Source organism: Chelonoidis abingdonii, chromosome 3 (assembly GCF_003597395.2).
Source record: "Chelonoidis abingdonii isolate Lonesome George chromosome 3, CheloAbing_2.0, whole genome shotgun sequence".
In the NCBI taxonomy this organism is placed as follows: domain Eukaryota; kingdom Metazoa; phylum Chordata; order Testudines; family Testudinidae; genus Chelonoidis; species Chelonoidis abingdonii.
Genome location: NC_133771.1, coordinates 133993889 through 134019612, shown reverse-complemented (window position 1 = coordinate 134019612; position 25724 = coordinate 133993889). Strand labels below are relative to the sequence as shown.

The window sequence follows — 25724 nt, the reverse complement described above, 5'->3', positions numbered from 1 at the left end:
TGCTGTGGACTGTGGGATAGCTGGAGTCCTCAGTACCCCCTCCCTCCCTTCATGAGCGTCCATTTGAGTCTCTGGCTTCCCGTTACGCTTGTCAGATAATTCCTCTGTGTTCCGTGTCTTACACATCAATTTTTGACATGCTGTTATGTGCATCCCTTAACATGTGCTGTGCAATATTCAGCATTTTGGCCCCAATTCAACAAAGTTCTTACGCACAGGTGTAACTTTAAGTATGTGAGAAGTCCCTCTGAAGTGAATGGGCCCTATAGCCTCATGGGGACTGTACTATCACATGAACAAATACATGAAAAATGCAGTTCACAGTAATGTGCCCAAATATAATAGTACCAGTAAATGTGAAAGTAGATCATTTTTAATCATTGGCTAAATAGATTTTCCTTGCTGGACTTGTGCACTCTTCTTGTGCAGATCTAAGAGTGTTCATTCATGGAAGCAATATATTCTGATAGAGAACTCCAGTTACTGGTAGGTAAGCTAGCATTCTTTGATTAGACACAGGCACCTGGATGTAGTGTTTCCTTTAAAAAAAAAAATGCAATGCAAAATTATTTTTGTATGGTGTCTTTAGAAAATACTTCACGCAGGCTTACAGCTTGAAAATATAAGCAGCATATGCAGGACTTAATTCAGCAGTGGTCGTAACAACATCTAATAATGGCTGGACATCATAATTCTGTGTCAGAGACACTAGAATATTGGAGAATAGAGAAAAGTTTGAGAGTTAGGAGTTAGATTTAAAACGACATAGTGTTAACAAGCCGTAGAGAAGAGAGAGGCTTTGAAAAGGGCTTGTCTGATTTTTTTTTCCCCCTAACTTGCACATTGTGAAATCATTTACACCTGTGTAAAGTAAGTGTGAATTGGGTGTAATACACTACCAAATGACTATATAAGATGCAAGGCAATGGAAAAAATAAGGTCTTGTGAGTCTGCCCTGAATTATGGACAGGGGGGAGAGCTTGGACCTAAAATCAATTACCCAGGTTCAGAAATGGAAGGAGGACAGAATTAAAACTAGTGGAATTCAGTGAGTTCAGTGAATAGTCTAGAGAATAGGAAGAGATGAGACTGAAGCACAAGGGACATGATGCTTAAAAGGCCCTTGAAGGCTACCAGGGAGATTTTGCAATGAGTACAGAAATGGACAAGAAGTTAGTGAAGATTTGAGGAGAGAGTTGTGGGACAGGGCGGAATTAGATTTTCCTGTTTCCAGTTATCAGTTGAAAAGAGCTGATGTATTTTGGCCATATTGCACTTTGGAGATATAAAATAACGTTACAACACCCAAGACAATTGTTGGCTCCATACTCCAGTTGACTTGTGTGATACTGTTAAATCAGCAGCATAGTGCATATTGGAGCATCCTATGAAGCAGGAGATGGGGATTTTCAATTTAAGGAGAATTGTACAAGAGAGAGAAGGTGGGGAGGCAATTACAAGTCTATTAAGTGAATACTGGATGCCACATTTAATCTTGCCATTTGGGGAATTAATTTGTATTTCTAGAGTTGTTATCATTACTCTATTTGGAGATCGCTTTTATGGCAGTGGTCAGTATCCATATATATTGGAGTATTTCCCAGTTGTACTCCAGCTCTTGTGAAGAACAGAAGATTCTTGGCAGCTGAGCACCGATTGCGGGAAATGACCATGAGGTTTCTGTTGTATGCAGCCAGTTCAAGAACTTGAATGGGTGGTGAGGGGAGTTGCACTGTTTAGTTTTAGTTTCCTGGTAACAAGATTTGTAGCTAGCAAAAAAAGACGAAGGTTTGTTAATATGGATGTTTACAAATGAGAGGAGTTAGGCTGGATTTAATTATTTAAAGACATGAAGCCAAATTCAGTCCTAGTGTGAACGAGTGTAACTTCTATTAAAGGCAATGGAAATTACACCAACTTATGCCTGGGCTGAATATGGTCCATTGTTTGGTATTGGCCTATCCCTGTATTATAGGGTTTAGCTCTGTAGAGGTGGTTAATCCCTGCATTTTATTTTTTCTTCTATTTCTTTGTTTGCATGTTGATGTAAGTTCTATTTATAACCCCAAACAAACACCATAACTAAGTTGAAAGTTGCTAAGATTTTCCTTGCTTGTTTTGCATTTATATAAAAATGTATTTATTCATTCTATGGCTATTACACTCTTAGATGGATTATACCTTGGTGGAGAACATTAACATATATCACCTTTGTATAATTGACCCATCTACAGTGTTTCTCTGAGACAGAATGTAAAGTATTCAACCCAAGGGCTTGGCAGCATGATAATTCCTTGTGGAAGGGAGCAGAGAGGAGGGAATTTTATGGTTTGCTGACCCCTACTATGTATAAAGTTTTTGTGGAAAATGGAAAATATGGTCTGAACCTCTCAATAAGGCAGTGTGAGATGCGAAAGCATTCCTGTTCTGACTGCCAGCAGCTGGTATGCTGATCATGTATTCCATAATTCTTAGCAAGGTAGTTAGAGAGCCAAGAGGGGTTCTCTAATGACTACGCACTCAGTGGGGTGTTCCATAATTTCTAGAATGAGCTGTTGCTAAGGCACCTCAAGTGTTTCCTTAGCTTCTTTTAAAAAGTTCTTTTGCTCAGTGTGTCAGTTCCTGCCAATAAGAGTGGCTGTTTCCCTGTTCTTGTTGTCTTATTAAAGGCTGTTGATCAGGCTGCAACCTGTCTCTTTGTGTGAAGACCGTGGAAGGACTGTAGTATGGATTTGCTTACAATAGATACTTCCTCCAGCAAAGAGTTCTAAATTTAGCAAGGGGTACATTACAGGAAGAGGGTTTTAGAGAGGTGGTCTTGAAGGTTCATGTTCTGAAGAACCTGAAGGGTATGGTGTGTGGCAAACTCATGTGAAGTACTTACAAATTGAACCCTGATGGTATTGCAAAGCCCCAGTTTTATATTTCAGCTCAAGGTAGGTAATGTCTGTGTAGATTTTAACTGAATGCATGAAATCTCTAAACACCTGAAGTGCTGCCATCTGAAAGAAATTTCTTATGTTACAGGGATCAGCTTTTAGCACTCAGCCGCTTGAAGCTTACAGTCTTTTCATGACCACAGCCATTGGTGATGGCATCAAACTGTGGGATTTGAGAACACTGAGGTAAGGCCAGATTACTTACATTAGAACTAAAAAGTCAGATATTATCCTTATTCAGAGTCTTCATACTTTCTTAAATAAGTGGGGTATAATTCTTTAATATCTGTACTATGCTCTGAACATATAAGGCACATACTAACTATTTTATGAAGAAAATGGCTAGCCAGCAGTAGCTACAGTAAACTCAAAAGTAGTTTTTTTTTTCTTTATAGTAAATATGCAGGACCTGATGTGTCTCTTCATTACATAAGTGGTTTTTCTACTATTCCAGTATAAAATTAGTATAATGGAGTGTGGAATCAGGCTTGCAATCTTCAGCTTTTTTTTTTTTTTTTCTTTTTAAAGGATAATCTCACATCGTTTGTTTAGAATATTAACTGCTTATACAAAATAAAAGTTACATTTTAGCCCTTGGTTGCCCAGGGAAAGCTCACTAAAGTAGAAGCCATTGAATAGTCAACATTTGTCAACTATTATCACATATTTACCTCAGATATCACTTATTTCAAATATAAAATAGTATATTGTGCTATGGCAATGACAGTGTTTCCAAAACATGGTGCCAGCATACCTGTTGTAACAGATCCACCATATGAGCTAGTGTTTAAAATGGGAATGGACTTTTATGTAACTAAATTATTGTTATGAATCATGTATATTCAGCCAGAAATGTATGTAGTACTTTCTAAAACCAGACTTCCCCTCCTCCAAAATACAATCTAGCACAAGAAAAGATCTCCCGCTGCATCTCCCACAAAAAAAATCCCAAACCAAACAAAAAAAAAAAAAAAAAAAGGAGGAGGAACAGTGGTTCAGGAATAGGAAGATTTGGGGAGATCTCTGTTGAGGAGGGTTAGGTAGGAAATATTTCTAAAAGAAAAGGGTTTTAGAGAACTGATTTGAAAGAGAGGGGAGGTGCATTGGTTTCAAGTGATTCTTGGGTTTCTTGTTTGTTTTTATTAAAGGTAATGTTGTATGCTTTATTGGTTTGGTTTTTTGGATTAAGGAATACTTGATGTTGTTTTCAGTTATTTTCACTATTTTTGTTTGTAAAAAATCTGTTAAGCCCATAGAAGGGCATGTAAGGTCTTGCCAAAATGTGGCGTCTTATTACCCACACCAATGTCAAAAAGTAGTAGAACTGGAAACGTCTGTGGTTGGAAACTATTATGTTCCTATGTTTTTGTAATCAGCTGGTCTAACTACTATTCTAGAAGAGTAATAAATGAGTTGAGAACTTTTCACAGATCACCTAACCTGCCTTTTCCTTTTTAAAATATTAATATAAGCAAAGCTGGTGAATGGTAAAGTAGTTAAAAGTAAAAGCTGGGTAATCAATTAAATGTGTCCTGGGGGGAAGGGAATAATTTATTTATGTTCTTGCTGCTTGTTTAGTTTGGCAGGGTCATTATATTCACTGAGTTCAGATGGCTAAATTAAAAAAAATTAAAGCAGGTCATTTGTGGCCCATATTTAAAGTATCTGTCTGTAAATATGAACTATAATACTCACTGGCAATGACTGTTGTAGTGAAGTTGCAAAAAAGATTGTTATATCCCCAGATTTTCACTAGCTTATAATTTTCTAAAATGTTCTCCTGTTCAGATGACATTTTCTGTCCTTGCTCTATTCACAAATGCAATTTTCTGGAAAAATTGACTTTTTTTTAGTCCTTTTTTTAGTTCACGCAAGGAAGAAAATAGTTTACTCTCCCCTTTCCACCTACTCCAGTAGGTGTTATTCACATAAAGAATTAAAAAATGGCTGAGTTTAGAGAATTCTGATTTATCATGGAAGAAGTCTGCGGTAAAGGGGCATTGAACAGTTATGCACTTTACAAATTTTTGGTTTTATGTCCATAAAGCTTGTAGTACATAAAACACATGGATCTCCCTCATTTTTTTGTGTATGGGTGTTACTTTGAACATGTCTCTAACAAATACATTCTTGACTTGGTTTTTCTTGCTTACACCACTAATCCATCTCAACATTTGCATTCCTTTGGAACAGATCATTTATTCAAAGTTTCTTCTTTGTTGCCCAACACTCAATGCAATGCATTGAAACTGGATGTACCACTGTTTTATAGATTTTCCCCTTTTAATCCTACTGGTATTTTCTGTCACACTTTTTGGTGGGCAAAAAGTGTTTTAAAGACATCCTGAAAGCCAACATGAAGAACATTGATATAAAACTCATGGAAAATCCAAGCCCTCAACTGATCAAAATGGAAAAGGACCTTGTGACAAGGATCCCAGTATTTCGAGATCCGAGGAAGACAACAGGAAATGGCGAAATGGGAAAGGAGGAAAGAATGCACTGCAGCCTGAGTCAATGATTCAGGTCTACCCCTTACACCAGGAAATGTCTGCCCCAACTGTGAAAAGATCTGTGGATCCTGAATTGGTCTCATTAGCCACCTCCGGATCTGCCAGTGATAACTGGCTATCATTTTAAGGAAGACAATCATCAAACTCCGAAGGATTGCCAACAATTTTCCTGACATATATTATACCACTTAACGTCTCTCCGTTTGAGCCCAGCATTAATTATCCTAGCTCTAATTTCATCCTCCATTACCCCAGATTCTGGAACCCAGATACTTGAAACTTTTTTGCATTTTCAATATTTATCTACCCTTCTAGTTTCAAGGATAATTTTTCAGTGTTCACATTATTGAAATGCCATACCATATACTATTTTTTCTTTGTTTATTTTGACCCGTATCTCTCCAACACATCTCTCCATTCATCAAGATCCTCTTCTAGACTGTCTGCTCACTGCATAGAATATCATCTGAAGACAGCATCCACCAAGGTGCCTCTTTCTGTATGTTCCTTGTCAGGGTATCCAGGACAAGGATAAAGAAGAAAGGCTCATTGCCGATCTCTGATGCATGCCCATGTTTACTAGTAGTTCATCTGTTTCACCACTAGAAGTTCTTACTATTGACATTGCATCTACATGCATGGCTTGAACAAGCCACACACAAAAGTTTTGGTACCACTTTCTCCCTCAGACACCACCATATGACTTCTGGTGGAAGCACGGGCGGCTCTAGGCATTTTGCCTCCCCAAACACAGCAGGCAGGCAAGCCGCCAAAGGCAGCCCACCTGCTGCCCTCGCAGCTCTGGCAGAGCGTCCCCCGTGGCTTGCCACCCCAAGCATGTGCTTGGCGTGCTGGAGCCTGGAGCCGCCCCTGGGTGGAACTCAGTCAAAGGTCTTTTCCAAATCAATGAACACCATGTGAATATTTTTCCTTTTCTCTCTAAATTTTTCCACTAACTGCTTCAGTGTAAAAATAGCATGTAAATGGGGAAGTATACTGTAAGTTTTCATCAGTACGAATAGTGTACAGGAAATGCAGTAATAATTAACCCAACAATAGATCTTTCGCTACCACTCATTTTTGCTTCGTCTGATAGATTTTAAGCATCTATATATTATATGTTCACAAATCATTGTGAAATGTATGCCATGATGTGTATCCAAAATCCCAATGAGAAAAAGAATTCTGCTATTGTGCATAAACTAAATTGGTACTCTCCATACAGAAAGTTTCTGTATAAGAATGTTTTAATGGCGGTACATTGTTTTGGTGATTCTAGAGGCTACAGCTTGCTGTGAAGACCACAGACTTAATCTTGGCACATAATAGATTTCATAAGATGTACCATTTTATTCTGTACAAATATATCTGGAAAGTCCATATAATTGAAAATGTTTATAATATAGTGCAGTATTATTTCAAAAATGTCATTCAAGCTGAATTTAGACATATCAAGTTTAAAAGCAATTCACAAATTAATAGTTAAGGTAGGAAAGGGCAGTCCATTGACTGTGCTGTTTCGACATACAGTAGTTGTAGAGAACTATGCACTGCATGTTGTGAAGTAGCAGTGCAGAAATTGGCACACAGTGTCCAGAACTCACATAAGAGAGAGAGGAGTTTTGGAGCTGCCTGAATCAAATGAAGTTAGACCCTTTATGTGTATTAACATTAGCTGAGAATTTAAGCACTGGGCTTGAGAGTCAAATTGGTCTACTAAACTGTGGCTGGAATATTTGCTGATTGAGTGATCCCAGATTTAAATTTACAGGAGTTTTTTTGTCTCTAGCCCAGAAAATTTAAATCTCAAATGGAAAAATTCGAGTTGGTAACTTTACATTCTAACTTTCCAGTGTTTCAAATTTATTTTAGGAGATTATTATATTCCTTTAACATCAATTATTCCTATCTGCCTGCAAAAATGATATTGAAGATTTAATTTCTAGTACTGTATTGGTAACTAGGCAGATATTGATCTGAATTTAGCAAAACTTAACAAAAATAAGTGAATGTAACTACCAACTCTGCAGCTAGTTTAAAAAACTACTTTTTAGCCAGCGTTAATTCAGTTTATTTTAATTCCCTTAAAGGTGTGAACGTCGATTTGAAGGACATATTAACCGCTGCCACCCATGTGGAATAGCTGTCACTCCCTGTGGGCAATTCATAGCCTGTGGATCAGAAGATAAAAGCGTGCGTAATAATATTTTATGACTTTTATTGCAAACTATAGAGCTGCTTCTAATATATGCACAAAAAGTGTCCTTACATGCATTCTTCTGAGGCCTTAGATAAGAGCAGAAAAACTGAGGTCTTGTGCACTCTCTTTGAATACCAGGGATCCTATTTCACATTGATAAGACTCTGGGCGTCTCCTCATGGTGTTGGCCAAAATGTTGTCATCTTTTTACTGTTATGTAATGTGCTGTGTGGCTGTTGGCTGCATTTTAATTTGGGGTGGGGGGGGGAAGGGAGGTGGGGAGAGAGAGTGTGTGTGTTAGTTTGAGCACTTTGAGCCTTTGAGATAAACTTTTACTTACCTTTGAAAAATAGTAGATATGTTTTGAATTCCAAAAACCTGAAAGAGCATACATATCTGATTCTTGACATCACAAAGATGTATGCATTGCATCTGACCTACAGTGCATTTTCTTGCTTGGCAGAGAAAATAATTTTCTTTTTAAATAGTTCACATTCCATCATTTCTCCTTGAAAATGCAACAGACTCTCAGAATTCAGAACAGTTTTTAAAGGCTAATTTATTACATTTTAGCAATGAATGATTCAGAGTTCTCACCACCACTAACAGTGGATGGCACACAGTGCCAGTTATGGCAATTCCTGTGATGTGCATATCTGAACAATAGGAACTGTGTAGAAATTACAAACTCATTTTGCGTAGATTGCCAAACTGCCTTCAAGTGGTGATGACTTTTATTAATGGGTTGGAGATGAATCAGTGACCTAGATGAAAAATTAGAAGGCATTTACCTGCACTTAGATCCTGTTGAAAATGAATCCCAATGGTACAAGTTCAGTTGAGGGTGTTCTTGTTTAAAGATGGTTTCTCTTTTCTCATTGGCTGGTACCATCAGACCGTACTGTCACCTGTAATTACTTCTGGTATATGTGCATTTGTTTTAGAGTAGCAGACACTCTCAAATAAAAGCAGACTATAATTTGTACAAGTATTCAAATAATGTAAATTTTGATAGGCTATGCATTTCTTTGCATAATTTTGACTATACCATTACGCTTGATAGCAACCCTTGCTCCATTTCTTCACTGATTCACTAAAGGGTAGTTACTTTCCGGGCTGGTGATATATACTTTGGGTACTCTGCACCATGTGGGATCAGGTTTCTGATGAACGTAAATCTCCTCAAAGCATTTTGGTAGGGAATCTGTTTTACTTTTATCTATACTCTATAAAAAGCGACGAAGAGTCCTGTGATTAGTCTAAGGTGCCACAGGACTCTTTGTCGCTTTTCGCAGATCCAGACTAACACGGCTACCCCTCTGATACTATACTTTTTATAGTTAACTCTTTAAGGCTATATGAGTAGGAAGGGCAAACATTGATCTAAAATTCAGAAGCAAAAGTAACTGCAATAGCAGACTGTTGTTGAAACCCTGGCTCCTAAAACCATATGCAGGCAAGTGTTTTGGTGCCTGGAAGATCTGTAGTAATTAAGATTTTGATGATATTTCTGTTGTCTGACTACTGGAAATCTGCTTTTCAAAATGTTCTTTGAAAAAAAAGTCATTTTCAGAAGAGAGGGATTTTTCCCTTTAAGATGAAATATAATTTAAATTGGTGCTTTGAAGTTTCGACGGTATGCTCTTGATTTGTATATAATATGTAAATTATTTGTTGAGATTGATAACTAAGGCCATGATAGGTAGTATAAAAATACATATGACCAGATTGTAAACCCTGTTCTGCTCCCTTTCTGCCTCAAGTCCTGTTGGGATACTGCTGATATGGGAGAGTCCCCAATAGGTGTGGAGTCAGCTGAGTTAGCTTCTATGCTCTCTCCTGACTCTTTGGTGCTAGGGAGGATTTGTTGTGGGTGGTGAGTAAAAGTGGTTAGAGCATGATGCATTATTCATTCGAGCTACCACAGCTGGCATATGGTCTTTATGGGGCTCTGCCAGCTAGTACATTTCAGTGCAGCCCCTGGGTTGCTCTAATTTGCATCTGGCTCTGGACAGAGAATCATTGAGCTGTTTAGCTTGTTGTCTTTCAACTGGCACACCTACTTCTATGGTTCTGCTTTACTCATAGACCAATTGCTAAGAGGTCTTGAACAGGTCAGGAGTCATGAATACAGTGTTACAGCATGCTTTCTCAAGTATAATTTGATATTCGGAAACCTGAATCATTACGTCAAGTTTTTTAAAAAAATCATTCATCATATTCTAGGAGTAATAGCAAATGTTTGATGTGCACCTTATTCCTTAACTTTATTATAACCCACTGTTTTCTGCAACTCGCATTGTTAACAACATAGATCATTGGACAGTGGGATATAAATACTATATATGATGATCAGCACATTACAGAAACTTGTTAATATCTGTGTGCTTGAGACTGAAAATAAATTATTGGCTAATCAGTGAAATCTGCGAAAACACTTCAGCTCTTAGCACTCTTTGTTCATTGCCCGTACATTTATCCTTCTATGTTTGACTTAAATCAGTCCCAGCACTGGAATTGTGGATATTAATATTATTGCATTATGTGGGTTTAGATATCATTTATTATTTTTTGTTGAACCAGTTTTTCTTGACCATTTGGAAAATTTAGAACTCCATAATTTGATTTTTACCAAAGGATCTGAAACTATCCGGTCTAGTAGGATAATATTTTAGTTTTTATCCTTTTAGGAGGACTTCTTTAAAATGTTGAAAGGTAATAAACTTTATAATTTGTACTGTTCTTTTTAAATTTAAAAACAAATCAAAGCACTTGACATTCCAGACATATTGTCAAAGCTAATAACATCCCAATAGTTGTATCGAGCTGTAACTCAAAACAGTTTTTCAGAATATCTAAAGCCAGCTGTTCTTATAGTCCATATTCTATACTTGAGCATCTGCAGAAGCTGAGGAAATTTTTGTAAGGGTGTAAGAAATACAACAACATGGGCAAAGACCTTACCTTCAAGACCTGGATTCTGGAAAGTTGTTTATGTAACTTTTTTCTCTGCCCAACAAGTCAGTAATGATGATGTATCTTAAAGCCATCTGTGATTCCATTTATCAAGCACAGTGCTTGCACCTTTTCTTTAAACAAATGTGAACTGAATTTGAAACCAAACGAGCCACTACTGTAATATAATTGAGACATTAATCTTAAACTGTCTTTGTATTCACTTTAAGAGAAGTGTTTAACAAGGAAGAAAATGTGTTGGCAACATTGATTAAAAGCAAAATTGAAACCATATTTCCACAGGGTGCAGAAACAGATCACTGAACCATGTTACTATAAACAAAGAATTGCAGATGCTATCCTCCTTTCCCCCTTCTGATGAAGTATATTAGACCTATTTTTTGCTAAGAACAACTCACCACAGCTCCTGTTTGGTTTGAGCAAGAGCTGTGTTTCCTTTTGACTCACTTGGCAGAACTATTACTAGTTAATGATGAGGATTCCAGTGCAGTGGTGTGGAAGCTTTACATGCAGGAGGTCCAGCCCATGGGATGAGGGCCTCTGCTAATTGACCATGTCCTGTCAGAATAAATGCTCTCTGGTGTCAGACAGCAGTTGATAGTGAAGGCAGGATCAGTTCTAACAGTTTCCATAGCGTGAATTTAGTTAGAATCATGTCCAGTGATTACAGAGCACGCTAAACCAGAAATGTTAATTTTAAAACAGCCTTTTTACTTATGGCTGTCAATTTGATTTTTGTAAATAAATAAATAAATGGGTGTTATAGTAATTTATTTTAGACCAATCAAATGGATCATTGCAAGTCTCTAAATAGAATACAATTAAGGGTATGAACCAAAAGCTCCAACCAGTATCAATGCTCCATTTTGCTGAACTCTGTATAAAAACATTTGCAGAAACATTTGGTGCCCAAAGAGATCACAATCTAAAAGAAGAAGAAAAATCTGATGTGTATGGAAAATAACTATTTTAAGCACGCCGTTCTGAATGCATGTGTGTCTTGGCTTCATTTTCCTATACTGTATTTAATGAGGTTTTAGTTAGCTGACTGGTTTAATTATACAAGACATTATTTCCTTCAGGTTTCTTTTTCTTTGAATACCTTTGAGTAAATTCCAAGATTGCAGAAATAAAGTGGGGAATGTAGAAATAAAGATTTAGGTCTTTAATTATATTTAGATTTGTTTTTTCCAGGTCTCTTTGAACTATAGAGTTTAAGGGGCACAATTTGGCCTCAGTCCTGAAATGCAGCTTGGTAGCATGTACCCCTGTGCCCACATGGAGTCTCAGACTCCAGTGGGACTTTGCCTGATTGCAGTGGTTTACATTGACTGCATTGAAGGACTGGAGCTGTTCTTTAGCATGAATGGTTTCAACCTTAATGACCATTATAATTATGTACATGTTGTGTGTAATGTTCTAATCGCTTTTTGCATTTTCACTGCGTATTTCACTATGATAAAGGATTGCTTATGGTAATGTATTTTTAAACTTGTTCCAAGCAGAGAATCAAATTTTGGATGCTCCAGAGTTGAGGGTGCAAAACTGGAGAGTGTGTGGAGCCTGTTCTTCCCTCTCCAGTGATCATGAACAGGAGGCAGTCATAATACAGCTGCCCACACACCTTGTTCTAGCATCACTATCAGCATGCAGCAGTCCCAACAGAGGGAATTTGTGCAGACTGCTGATGTAAACATATTTATTATCCCAACACCTTTCCCATCAGCTTGTGGTTGGAGGGCTGTGGTAATGGGAGTGCAAGTGACGCTGGAGCCATTATCCCTGTTTTTGGTCTTTATGGGCATAATGCCTCCAGCCACTACCGTCCCTGTAACACACTTCTTCCCACCACCTAATGCAAGCCTGGCTCTGAGAGTCATAACTTTAGCCAAATTTGTTTCAGACATAAAATTCTGGCTTTGGCATAACATAAAACCTGTAGTTTCTTGAAAGCTGACATGTTTAAACCTAAATGACTACTGAAGTTGCTGTTTTATAGAACTTTAATTCTAACTACCTGTACATTTTAGTGATGTGCCAACACACATTTACGTGGTTATAATCCTTTTACCCAGCTATAAATCAGGTGCTGTCTCAAAGGTTTTCTCAAATGGATTACCTTCAAACTGGTAACATAAATTCATTAGTGTTATTGTGTTTGCTATCTTTTTCTTATGTAATAGAATTCAAAAACAGTTTTATTTTTGTATGCTCTTTCACCAAAGTGTATAACTTTCTAGATATGTATTACTTATATTATCAGTACGTCTTTGTGAAACAATATAATGCTGACTGACTGCTAATTTCATCATCTGCTTAACCATATGGTAGCAGTATTTTGGTTCTAAGAATACATACTCTAAAGAACTCTTTCATTTTGAATAGTTTGTAAATTACTTTTCTTGTATTTCCTCCTTCCACCCCTAATTTTTGTTAACTGATTTTATTGGATTTGACATTTACAATAAGTAGCTATTTTAATAATTCTTCACTCAACTTGGGGAACGAATTTTAGCTGTAATAAAGTGTTGAGTGCTATTCAGCATTTATCTCCTGAGACTGTCTCCTTGTGAGGAAGGATGGTCCACTGATTAGAGCACTAGCTTGGGCAATAGAATATCTGGGTTCAATTTTTGCTGTGCTACAAGCGTCCTATGTGACCCTAGGCAAATCACTTAATCTATCTGTGCTTCTTCCCCATCTGTGCAATGGGAATAATACCTGGGCTAAAAACATTCTATAGCATGTGAGTGACTTATACTACTGTGATACCTAATGCATACAGAACACCACTCCTAGGCCAATCTCAAATGCATCCATTTAAAGCAGGAGTTCTCAAACTGGGGTTTGGGACCACTCAGGGTTGTGAGGTTATTACATGGGGGGGTCGCCAGCTGTCAGCCTCCACAAAAAACCCTGTGTTTCATCCAGTATTTATAATGGGGTGTTAAATATATAAAAATGTGTTTTTAATTTATAAGGGGGGTGGGTCTGCACTTGGAGGCTTGCTATGTAAAAGGGGTCACCAGTACAAAACTTTGAGAACCACTGATTTAAAGTATATGTATACTTTCTGCCAGGTGGTGACAGCAGCAACATGGGTCAATATCCAGGGGTTTCTCTTAATATTACAAAACAGAACTGTCTTGAGACCCCATCCAGAAATCTAGAAAAACTAAACACTATACCGGGCACCTGTAAAAGGCAATACTTCCCTACCCGCAAGCACTGAATCTGTGTATAACAAAAGAAAACTTTTATTAAGAGGAGAGGTCACACAGCATTAATTTGGGAGAACACAACAATGATTCAACAGCATGTACACAATAAGTGAACACCTACCCCCACAGAATCTTGGGCACTACTTTGCCTTAGTTTCCCACCTTGCAATATGAAAGTCCAGTGGACAAGTGTCCCTTCAGTATGCCACACTCCTTTTCCCTCTGTTGCACCTGCTCATGGTTTGTTAGTTTAGGGTCTAGGTGTGCATTTGAGTGGGTTCACCTCCAACTCCTGAGGGGAAGCGTGTGTGCTCAAGTGATGTTTCCACCTCTGTTCACTGCTGTCATTGCTGCTGTTGGCTGCAATGCTATGTTCTGAGGTTCCACCACCTAACCCAGTTCTTAGTGATTTCACTAGTTAGCAGGGAACCTCACTGCTGCTGCCTCCTCTTCATTTTTTCACCATAATCCTGTCTCCACACCAAGACTAAGACTCAGCTCCCTGGATCCGCTTATCAGTGATTACAGCTCTAGTCATCATTAACAAGAAACGAGGACTCTCAGTTGAGCCTAATCAACTGTTTGTAAATGCTGGAGAGAAAGGGTCCTATGGCATCTAGGATCCTTTAAACAGAGTTCACATTACCATGTAGAAACACCTATTCCCATCCTTTCTGTTGTTCAGATGGGACTGGCATCACTCCTGCCCCGACTCAATGAGTGAGGATCAATTGAGGGTGACTTTCTCAATTAGGGCATATTAAGTACAGTTCTTCTGCCCTTTAGTCATACAGTAAAAATAGCAACATTGTATTATCCCTGTATCCAAGACTTAGGTGAACTTTAACCCAAAACAGTCAAAATTGATCACTTTGGCAAAGCAGGTCTGTCTGCTGATCACCTAGAAAAAACAATAGGTATGTCTATGCAAATGTGGTCTGTTCCTGAGGTCTTTTTCCCCAGTTCATCAGTAGATAGCAGGAGAGAGCTCATTCAGACCACAGGCTTACTGAAGACATACAATATTGTCTGACTATATAATGACTCCTTAAGAACCCGGATGGCCTTCCCGTGGACTGCAGAGACATGAGAAATGACTTTTTTCTTCATGAAGTCCCTTCTTACTAAGATGGAGAAACCCTTGGCACAGATCTCTATGATAAATAGCCTGTAAGTGCCAGAAGCAATTCAGCTTGCGCTTTTTTTTGTGGGGAATGAAGTGCATCTAAAATATTTCCTGTTAACATAAGGTCTAAAATTAATTTATTTTTATTGGCTAAATACCTACTCATGTTGTCTCTTACACGCTTGAGTTGTTGCTACCATTTGGGTGATATTGGTGAATACAAACATCTGTTTTTAGTAGCCATCTCTTTCATTTAAGATTGAAATGTTTCTTTAGTAATTTGGAGTTCTGATATCTGAGGTAATCATTTTAATCACCACTTCAGCTACTTCATGATAACAGAATGTAAATGGACAGAAGTGTCAGAATAGTTGTGAATATCACGCTGTAGACTGGATCCCCAACACTAAAATCTTTGGAACAAGAAACAAAGGCCCGATTTCATCAAAGGCATACCATCCAGATTCTTTTCATTTTTCCATCTCTAACAAAATAATTGCAGAGAAAGGATGGTCTTGTCGCTACAGCACTGCATTGAGACTTGAGAGATTTGGGTTAGTTTCTTGGCTCTTCTATAGACTTCTTGTGTCATGTTGGGAAAGCTAGTTAATTTCTCTGTGCTTTAGTTCCCATGTGTAATATTGGGATAATGATACTTCTTCTCTTTCAGCCCTTGTCCATCTTATCTGTTTAGATTGTAAATTCTTAGACGTAGGGTCTGGCTCCTACTAAATGTTACCATGGCGCTAAGCATAGTGAGATCCCAGTCTCAGTCGGAGTTTCAAAACACAATCATAATACAAAGTAATTGGCCAAATAAAGTTAGGCCAAACCCTCAGCTTGATGGCATTTCTCTATTTCTTTGTCTGTAACATGGTAATTTTTGAAGACTACATCTGATCAATTCCAAAATTTCAAGGAATGTTCTAGCTGTCTGGGAAGAATTGATTCGGTGATCATCAAAAAAACATGATTTCCACTAAAATCAGAAAAGAGTTAATGGAAAATTTGCAAGCAGCTCTACCCTAATCCCTAATCTTCACCCTGTATCCCACTCTCCCATCGCCCACTCCTAAACCTCTTGGCTGTTCCACTTTTCCTCCCCTGCCTGCCCGGAGCTCTGCCCCCCATTTCTCCCCTACCAAGGTCCTCCATTCTTCCCTCTTCCATTCTTCTGATAATCCCATATGTCAACATATTTTTCACTAGGAGGGTGGTGAAGCACTGGAATGGGTTACCTAGAGAGCTGGTGAAATCTCCATTCTTAAGAGGTTTTTAAATCCCAGCTTGACAAAGCCCTGGCTGGGATGATTTAGTGAGTGTTGGTCCTGCTTTATGCAGGGGATTGGACTAGATGACCTCATAGACTCATAGACTCATAGGTCAGAAGGGACCAATATGATCATCTAGTCTGACCTCCTGCACAAGGCAGGCCACAGAACCCTACCCATCCACTTTTATAACAACCCCTAACCCATGACTGGAGTTATTGAAATCCTCAAAATTGTGGTTGAGACCTCAGCTGCAGAGAATCCACCAGCAAGCGACCCATGCCCCACGCTGCGCAGGAAGGCGAAAAAACCTCCAGGGCCCCTGCCATCCCGCCCTGAGGAAAATTTCCTTTCCCTGACCCCAAATAGGCGATCAGCACTAAACCCTGAGCATGTGGGCAAGACTCACCGCCAGCACCAAGAAAGAAATTCTCTGTAGTAACTCAGTTCCTCATCCATCCAACATTCCCCTCACAGACTATTGAGCAGACTATCTGCTTGATAATCCAAGATCAATTTGCCCAAATAAACTATCACATCATAACATTCTCTCTTTGGATGCTGGCTTGGTTGAGTCTTGCTCCACATTTACAGGGTAGCTGATCGCCATATTTGGGGTCGGGAAGGAATTTTTCCTCCAGGGCGGTTGGCAGAGGCCCTGGAGGTTTTTTTCGCCTTCCTCTCACGCGTGTGGGCCATGGCGGTCGCCTTGCTGGTGGATTTCTCTTGCACTTGAGGTCTTCAAATCACAATTTTGAAGGATTTCAATAACTCAGTCAGGGTGGGTTGTATATAAATGTGTTAATGGGGTAGGGTTTTGTGGGGGGGGCCCTTTTTTTTTGGCCTTGTGCAGGAGGTTCAGACTAGATAATCATATTGGTCCTCTGACTTATGAGTCTATGAGTCTATAGGAGAACATCCCTCCATATACTTATCAACTTAGTTCTTAAAGCAGATAGTTCTTTTGCCCCCGTAACTAGACTTCCCCTCGGAGGCTGTTCCGAAAGCTTCACTCCCCTAATGTGTAGAAACCTTTGTCTATTTCAAGTCCTAAACTTCCTAATATCCATGTTGTACCCATTCGTCTGTGCTACATTTAGTACTAAACTTAAATAATCCATCTCCTCGGCTAACGTTTATCCACCCTGAGTATATTTATAAGAGCAAGCATATCCACCGAGCTTTTTGGCGCAACAAGCCAAGCCTGAGTCTCCTTCACAAGGCAGGTTTCCATTCCCGGTATCATCCTAGTAGCCCGTCTCTGAACCTGTTCCAGTTTGAATTCATCCTTCTTAAACATGGGACACCAGAACTGCACACAATATTCCAGGTGGGGTCTCACCAGCGCCTTATATAACGGTACTAACACCTCCTTATCCTTGCTGGAAATACCTCGCCTGATGCATCCTAAAACCGCATTTGCCTTTTTAACAGCCATATCACATTGGCGGCTCATAGTCACCCGGCTATCAACCAATACCCCAAGGTCCTTCTCCTCCTCTGTCGCTTCCAACTGATGCGTCCCCAACGTATATCTAAAATTCTTATTATTAATCCCTAATAGTCTATGATTCCATGAACACTGTACTGCTCTTTGTGTCCCCCTACCTCCCTTTTTTTAACACCAAGAAGCTGCCCAGTTGAAAGACCTTACATCTGTATTTCCTAATTTTTTGTCCTTGCCAGTTACAGTCCTGTCTTGAACCTTTTCAGTTCAGGGTAATGTTGTTGTTGTTTTTTTTAAAAGAAGTTTGCATTGGGACAACTCCAGCGTCTTCTAGATCTCTCTGGTTTCTTGGATCCCTATCCATTTGGGTTTGGACATCATTTATGGCACAGAGATGGCATTAATACCCTTGATTGCTATATTTCTGGTGATTGACAGAAGTTAAATGTCTATAAGAATTTTATTTACACTATCAGAAGTTGACTTAATACTGTTGACTATGATGTAATGTTGACTTTCATGCAGGATTTGGCAGGGTTAGGTGGGATTTTTCTTTGGGGCAAAATTACTTTCTCTCAAAAAAAAAAAATCTGGGGGTGATACTATGGAATTGTTCTTTGGCCTAAAGTCCTCACATCTTGAGTCCCTCAGAGTTCCATTCTATCACTCTTCCAGTATAATATGTATGGGAGGCTGCTGTAGAGAATCTGAGGCATTTTGGGTTGCAGTGTTATGGGTATGCCAATTATACTCTATAAATGCAGTCTAGGAAGTCCAGGTTTTGTGCCTTTTTTCAGTGGATATTACACCGAGATCTGGATAAAAATGAGATTGTTGAGGATTACCATGGAAAGAATGGTGGTACTGGTTGATAGAAGGAAAAACTGAGGGAGATTGATGGGGATTGTGATGGCTCCATTCCATATATTGGTACCGTAAATCTGTTTCTTGCAAAGGAAGGATCACATGCTTGGTTTACTTTTCTACTCCTGACTCTTTGATTTCCCAGAGAGCAGTGATGGTTTCTAGTACTTTTATGCATCTGGGGTTAGCTAAGAGATTGCTATGTTTCCTTACTAATATGAACCAGGCCTTTGCCACCTCCACATAGAGTTTAGAAGCAGCACAATGTTTTATGATGACTCAAATCTTCAGTTAATTCAGAATGCAGTGGTTCACTTGCTCAGTGGAAATGGGTGAGCAGAAGCACAATACACCTGTGCTGCCTGGCTTACTGTTCAATTCTAGGTCAGTTCAAGTTTTTGGCTTAATCTGTGATGCTTTCTGCAGTTGAGGCCTGGGCACCATGGACACTGCGCCTTGTTGCATACACTATGATAGCTGAGAAGTTCGTGTTGGCAGGAAGAAGGCTGTACTTCCCTAGCTAATGTGGAAATTCCCTTTTCTGATGATCCCACAGGATATGCCTATGCTGCACCACAACTGGCTCATGCCAGCTGACTCAGGCTAAGGGACTGTTTAATTGCCGTGTAGACATTTGGGCTTGGGCTGGAGTCCAGGCTCTAGGACTGTGCAAAGTAGGAGAGTCCCAGAGCTCGGGCTGCAGCCAGAGCCCAAAGGTCTACACTGCAATTAAACAGCACCTTAGAGTGTGTGCTAGTCAGCTGGCATGGGCCAGCCACAGGTGTCTAATTACAGTGTAGACCAGGGCTCAGCAACCTTTCAGAAGTGCTCTGCTGAGTCTTCAGTTATTCACTCTGATTTAAGGTTTCGTGTGCCATTAATACATTTTAACGTTTTTAGGAGGTCTCTTTCTATAAGTCTATAATATATAACTAAACTATTGTATGTAAAGTAAATAATGTTTTTTAAATGTTTAAGAAGCTTCATTTAAAATTAAATTAAAATGCAGAGCGCTCCAGACCGGTGGCCAGGACCCGGGCAGTGTGTGTGCCAGTGAAAATCAGCTTGCGTGCCGCCTTTGGCACATGTGCCATAGGTTGCCTACCCCTGGTGTAGACATACCTTCAGAGCTCAAGTTTGTGAGTCAGCAGATCACAAAAAAAGGCTAACTTTTAAGCATTAAATAATTGTAAAAGTTTGGCTGAAAAGTATACACAACTCATCTCTTAACTAAGGAATCTTTCTTACGGAGAAAGGGCCCAGTTTCAAATGTGGACACAGTGGGTATCATATCAATACTTATACATGTTAAATGGTTATGCACATAATTACCCATTTTTAATGCCAAGTTATATTATTATTTGGACACTTTTTCATTTGAAAATAAAGCTTAAGGTTGCAGACTGTGTTAAAAAAGAAACATCAGATATTATGTTTACCTTAAAGAGCTGTGTCATCAGTTGCAGAATTTTATTCAGTTCCATTACTAGGTATCATCTGTATTTCTAATAATAAACTGCATTATAGTCAATGTAAGGTGACTCTATGTATGTTGTTAAGAGTTCCTGTTACTGAGTCAACTTCAGTATACAAAACAGGAAATAGAATTACTGTATTACTACAATTTTATATTATGGAAAACAAGAGAGAATCTCAGCAGCAGCCAGGAAAGAGGCTTTTGCAGGAAACAAAATTTAAAATTTCCTAGATCTTAGCCTAACCACATAGTCCCTCAGGAGAGAGACGGTGGACTTGAGGAGAGTTTTCCAAGAAGAAAACATTGAAGCATTAGTTCTATACTTTGCCAAGCTTAGGAAATATTATAAAAGTAAAACATTTATACTTTTAAAACCACTGTCTAGATACAGCAGTGATTGGTGCAATATAATTCGTATAGGCAGACTGATAAAACTTATATTTGAGGCCTCAAAATTGGCTATCGACTGCTAACTAAAGTTAGGGAAGAAAATGAATCATAAGCTTCTGAGAAAGGAGATTTACAGAAACAAAACTGGAGTTTGATTAAGAGTTCTGCTTATAAATTTTTATTCTCTTGGAAATTTGAAAAAATTTTAGCTAGAAGTGTATGCTGTGCTGCACACTTTAAATATATTGTGGTTTTAGAGATGTTACTGGTTTTGGTGGTATTCTTCAGTTATAAGGGGTATTAATTATTTTTTATTTTTCCTATTATGGTTATACCGACAGAGCTTAAGCAAGAATTAGGGGTTAGGGTGACCAGACAGCAAATGTGAAGAATGGGGATGGGGGTGGGTGGTAATAGGAGCCTATATAAGAAAAAGACCCCAAAATCAGGACTATCCCTATAAAATCAGAACATCTGGTCACCCTAATTAGGATCTCTTTGTAGGAGGCATTAGTTTAGCAAATAACACAAAGACAGGCTCTGCACTAAACACCTCTAAAACTGTAAGGGATTTTTAAAGCATATCTACTTTATTTGGTCAGTGTTTTGGTGACATGTCTGATTAGATTGACACTTCCCTTGCCACACCAAAACGTGGACATGTATTTAGGAGATGTGGGGACTACAGAATGTGAAGCTATGCTTATATAGGGTGACCAGATAGCAACTTTGAAAAAATGGGATAGAGGGTGGGGGGTAATAGGTGCCTATATAAGAAAAAGTCCCCAAAAATGGGACTGGCCTTTTAAAAACGGGACATCTGGTCACCCTATGGCAGGGCCGGCTCTAGCCATTTCACCGCCACAAGCACAGCAGCACGCCGTGTGGGGGCGCTCCGCTGCTCGCCGGTCCCGCGGCTCCGGTGGAGCATCTGCAGGCACACCTGCGGGAGATCCACCAGAGCTGCCTGCCGCCAACCGGCAGAGCGCCCCCCACGGCATGCTGCCCCAAGCACGCGCTTGGCGCGCTGGGGCCTGGAGCCGGCCCTGCCCTATGCTTATAGATACTGATGAAATTTGTTTTATTATACATGGAGCTGGCAGTGACACTTATGATTAAGGCTGCTGAACACTTTCAACTATATCCCCTATAAGGGTCTGGAACCTGGGATTGTGGTAACTGTTGCCTGTATGTCACCAGTGGGAGCCAAGTGAAGCAGCATCCAGTGCTTACTGCAGCAGTAGGCACTACAGGAAGTACCACCTAAAGAGGCCAGAGTGACCGAACCCAGTGGATGCCTGATTGGGCCACACCAACAATTGAAACCAGGAAGCTACCCCAGGAAGCCATCTGAGCAACAGTGCAGATGCTGGCTTGTTACAGACCTTGTCTTTTGCCACATCTTACTCCTGACTTCAACTCTGGCTCGGCTTGACCTTGGTACTTGTTTCCTGACTTGAGCTGGTAACTTGTCTCAACTCCTGCCTTTGACCCTAGCCCAGGGGACACTACTGGCCTGGTTATCTCCCTGCTGGCCTTGATGAGCCCTTTTTCAGTTACTGATAAATTTGTCAAACCTTAACTGCTTAGTTGAAATTTGTTGTCTGCATCAGGCTGATTTCTTTTTCTTTCTTAAAATTTCGTCTGAAGTGGTTCACCTGTTTCTGAGAATGAGATTTAGAGAAAACCCATTCTTTTGATAATGTTAAAAAAATCCTTACAGCCATTTGGAGAAGCTCTTTCACCTCCATTCTTTGCAGCAGATTTGAAATTTGGACTTTGAAATTGGCTGGGGAGGGAGGGAGTTGCGCTAGGTCAGAGAGATGCCTATTATTATCATGTGAAAATCCACCAAGCTTTCAGAAAACTTATTTGGTAGAGGCTTACAGCTAATTTTTTCAGAATCCGTCTGCACTTAGCAGGGCCGCTGGGGAGACACAGGACTTTTCCTACAGTTGCTGCTTGCGCTGTGGCATTGAGCACCAGAGCTCAATTAAGAGAGTTCCTGTCTTGTGCTCTCAGGCAGCATGGAGGAGAGGAGGAAGCAGCTTGATTCAAAGGGAGAGGAATGAGAAACAGGGTAGACAGCAAGGACAAGAGGGACAAAGCCAAGCTAGGAGCAGTAGGAACAGAGCAGCAGGGGGTCAGTTTGAAAGCACAGAATGTAAGAAATCAAAGTGTACAGAAGCTCTTTTCAAACAAAGGTTTAGCCTATTCAGCACAGTCTTCAACCCTCCTAGCCCAGAAGTATTAAGTAATTTCCCATTTGAATAAACCTACTTCTCCTCAAAGAAGGACCTTCACCATTTTCCCTCTTTCTCTTGCTGTCTTCACATACAGCCTTAGAGAAGAAAGGACCGATACACATACATTAAGTGCACACATACCCTTTCACACTCCAGTTTTACTGAAAGTGTTCTGCAAACCTAAAGTAAAAGAAAACACAAATAGGTGTGTGGTTATGGGTGCAGGAAACTGGTTTGGAAACTAATGGCACTAATGATTTTTACTTTTGGCTGACCCTTGAACAAAGATGGAAAGGAAATATCAATATCTACCGAATCAGTATTTTTATTACAAGAAATTAGTTCTAATATGAAAAAAGGGATTGACTTTGGCTAGAGTCTGTAGCAGACTATATGCACACATGCATTTTGGGTATTTTGGAATACTTCCTTGACTGCTCCAATTTCTATTTTATGACATTTGGTTTGCAGAAAATCTTTTCCATTTCTATAGTTAAATTCATATTCAACACTTTTCACAGTCATTGGTGTTATGGTATCATTTATTATTCATTTATTTTTTCTAAAAAAAAGTGTGTTAAAATCACCTATGTGAAAGTAGTAAGGATAGAGTATTAAAACAGTTTGTGACTTTGAAACTGTAGTAAAACTAGAATTGTGGCAGACGCAGATAGAATTTATTGATGTTGGATTTACTCCATTCCTTAGCAGTGCCTGAATGCAGCTTGTTTAAAAATAAAGGAAATCATATTTAATAATTAAAGTTAAAAATAACTTACTGAGAGGTTCTTCTTGGATCTCACACCAAGTTGAGGGTTTGATTCAAAAGTTCATTGAAAAATTGGAAGCTGTTTCTGTACATTATGTTTGTCCTGGTAATGTGTTTTCTTATTTGTGACAAACTTATTGTGCGCATGTTGTAATATTCCTGGTAAAATATATTCCGGTACTTAGTATTGGCTGCATGGACACTCAGACAGCGCCACATGTTGTAATGGCTTCCATGTTGAAACAATTAGTGACTTGCTTCAAAAACTGCCTCAATATCAGGCACAAGGTATAGCCTTCCATAAAAGCTTACTGCACAATAATAGTCTCATGCAGAAAATCCATAAACGGTCTGCAGACTCCAAAAGTGGGTGGCAGAGGAGGAAAGTGTTGTCTAGAGAAATTCAAGAAGAGTCAGGGCAAGGGCAAATTAATACATAAACTATTGTGGAAAAGCAAAGTAAGTTGCTACTGAAACCTTAAAGTTGCATTAACTTACAATCAGCAAATCTTCGGTGTGTTGCGGCAAAATAAAAATGTATTATTGCTGTTTAAGCACAAAGCATACAGGGGTCTTCTGCAGAAAGGGGTGTGTGCATGTTTGAGTGGAGTGGGGTTAGACACAATGGGCTTGAGAGAGTTTGCTGCATGTTTCCGTGTGCCATGTCTCTTTTCTGCAGATTCTCCTATATATATAGCAGTGCACTGCTACATATATATTCCTTAGTGTAGGGATCAATTGCACCTTCCTGTTGGAAAGCCTAAAAGGGAGAACACCAATGCAAAAATTCAGCTCACTCAGTTCTATCCCCAGTTGATCTGTTGGACTGGGTCAGGATTTTCTTTATAAAACAGACTACAGAAACAGCACCCCCATCTCATCCCTTCAGTTCCTGGGAGATGTCCTGATTCCGGGATATGAATGAGAGGTCCTATATATCAACACCATCTCTGTATCTCTGGCAGCCAGCCCTTTGCTACGCCATTTTATTTAGCTGCTTAACTTTAAGCACTCTCATTTGAAAATTTGTGTTAAGCTCTCTTTTCCATTTGTAAAAGAGAGATAATGTCTACCTTTGTAGAGAATGATTTGTGATTTTTGGAGGGGAAGAAAAGTGCTAAATAAGTACTAAATATTAGGTCTGTCAATTAATCACCATTAACTCACGCAATTAACTAAAAAAAATTACAATTAATCGCACTAACAATAGAAAATCAATTGAAATTTATTAAATATCTTTGGATGTTTCCTACATTTTCAAATATATTGATTTCAGTTACAACACAGAATACAAAGTGTACAGTGCTTACTTAATATTTTTTATTACACATATTTGTACTGTAAAAAACCAAAAAATAGTATTTTTCAATATAGTACAAGAACTGGTAGTGCAATCTCTTTATCATGAAAGTTGAATTTAAAATGTAGAATTATGTACAAAAAAAACTGCATTCAAAAATAAAACAATGTAAAACTTTAGAACCTACAAATCCACTTAATCCGATTACAGCCAATCGCACAGACAAACAAGTTAGTTTACATTGACTGGAGATTTTGCTACCCGCTTCTTGTTTATGATGTCACCTGAAAGTGAGAACAGGCGTTCGCATGGCACTTTTGTAGCCAGCATTGCAAGGTATTTATATGTCAGATATGCTAAACATTCGTGTGCCCCTTCATTCTTCACCCACCATTCCAGAGGACATGCTTCCATGCTGATGACACTTGTTTAAAAAAAAAATGCTTTAATTACATTTGTGACTGAACCTCTTGGGGGAGAATTGTATGTCTCCAGTTCTGTTTAACTGCATTCTGCCATATATTTCGTCTCGGATGATGACCTAGCACGTTTGTTTTAAGAACACTTTCACAGCAGATTTGATAAAATACAAAGAAGGTACCAATGTGAGATTTCTAAAAATAGCGACAGCACTCGGCCCAAGGTTTAAGAATCTGAAGTGCCATACAAATTCTGAGAGGGATGAGGTGTGGAGCATGCTTTCAGAAGACTTAAAAGAGCAACACTCAGATACAGAAACTACAGAACCCGAACCACCAAAAAAGAAAATCAGCTTCTGCTGGTGGCATCTAATTCAGATGATGAAAATGAACACGCGTCAGTCCACTTTGCTTTGGATCGTTATCGAGCAGAACCCATCATCAGCGTGGACGCGTGTTCTCTGGAATGGTGCTTGAAGCATGAAAGGACATATGAATCTTTAGTGCATCTGGCATGTAAATATCTTGCTGTGCTGGCTACAACAGTGCCATGTGAACGCCTGTTT

The 25724-nt window shown here is 39.2% G+C and overlaps 1 protein-coding gene across 1 annotated transcript in view; it reads left to right on the top strand.

The window, feature by feature from the left end:
• Positions 1-25724, top strand: part of WDR27 (WD repeat domain 27) — a 234081-nt gene that overhangs the window by 120522 nt on the left and 87835 nt on the right. Inside the window, exons 22-23 of the mRNA XM_075064119.1 lie at positions 3028-3125; positions 7543-7645. Of these exons, the coding sequence (XP_074920220.1) occupies positions 3028-3125; positions 7543-7645 (201 nt within the window). The remainder of the gene's footprint in view (positions 1-3027; positions 3126-7542; positions 7646-25724) is intronic.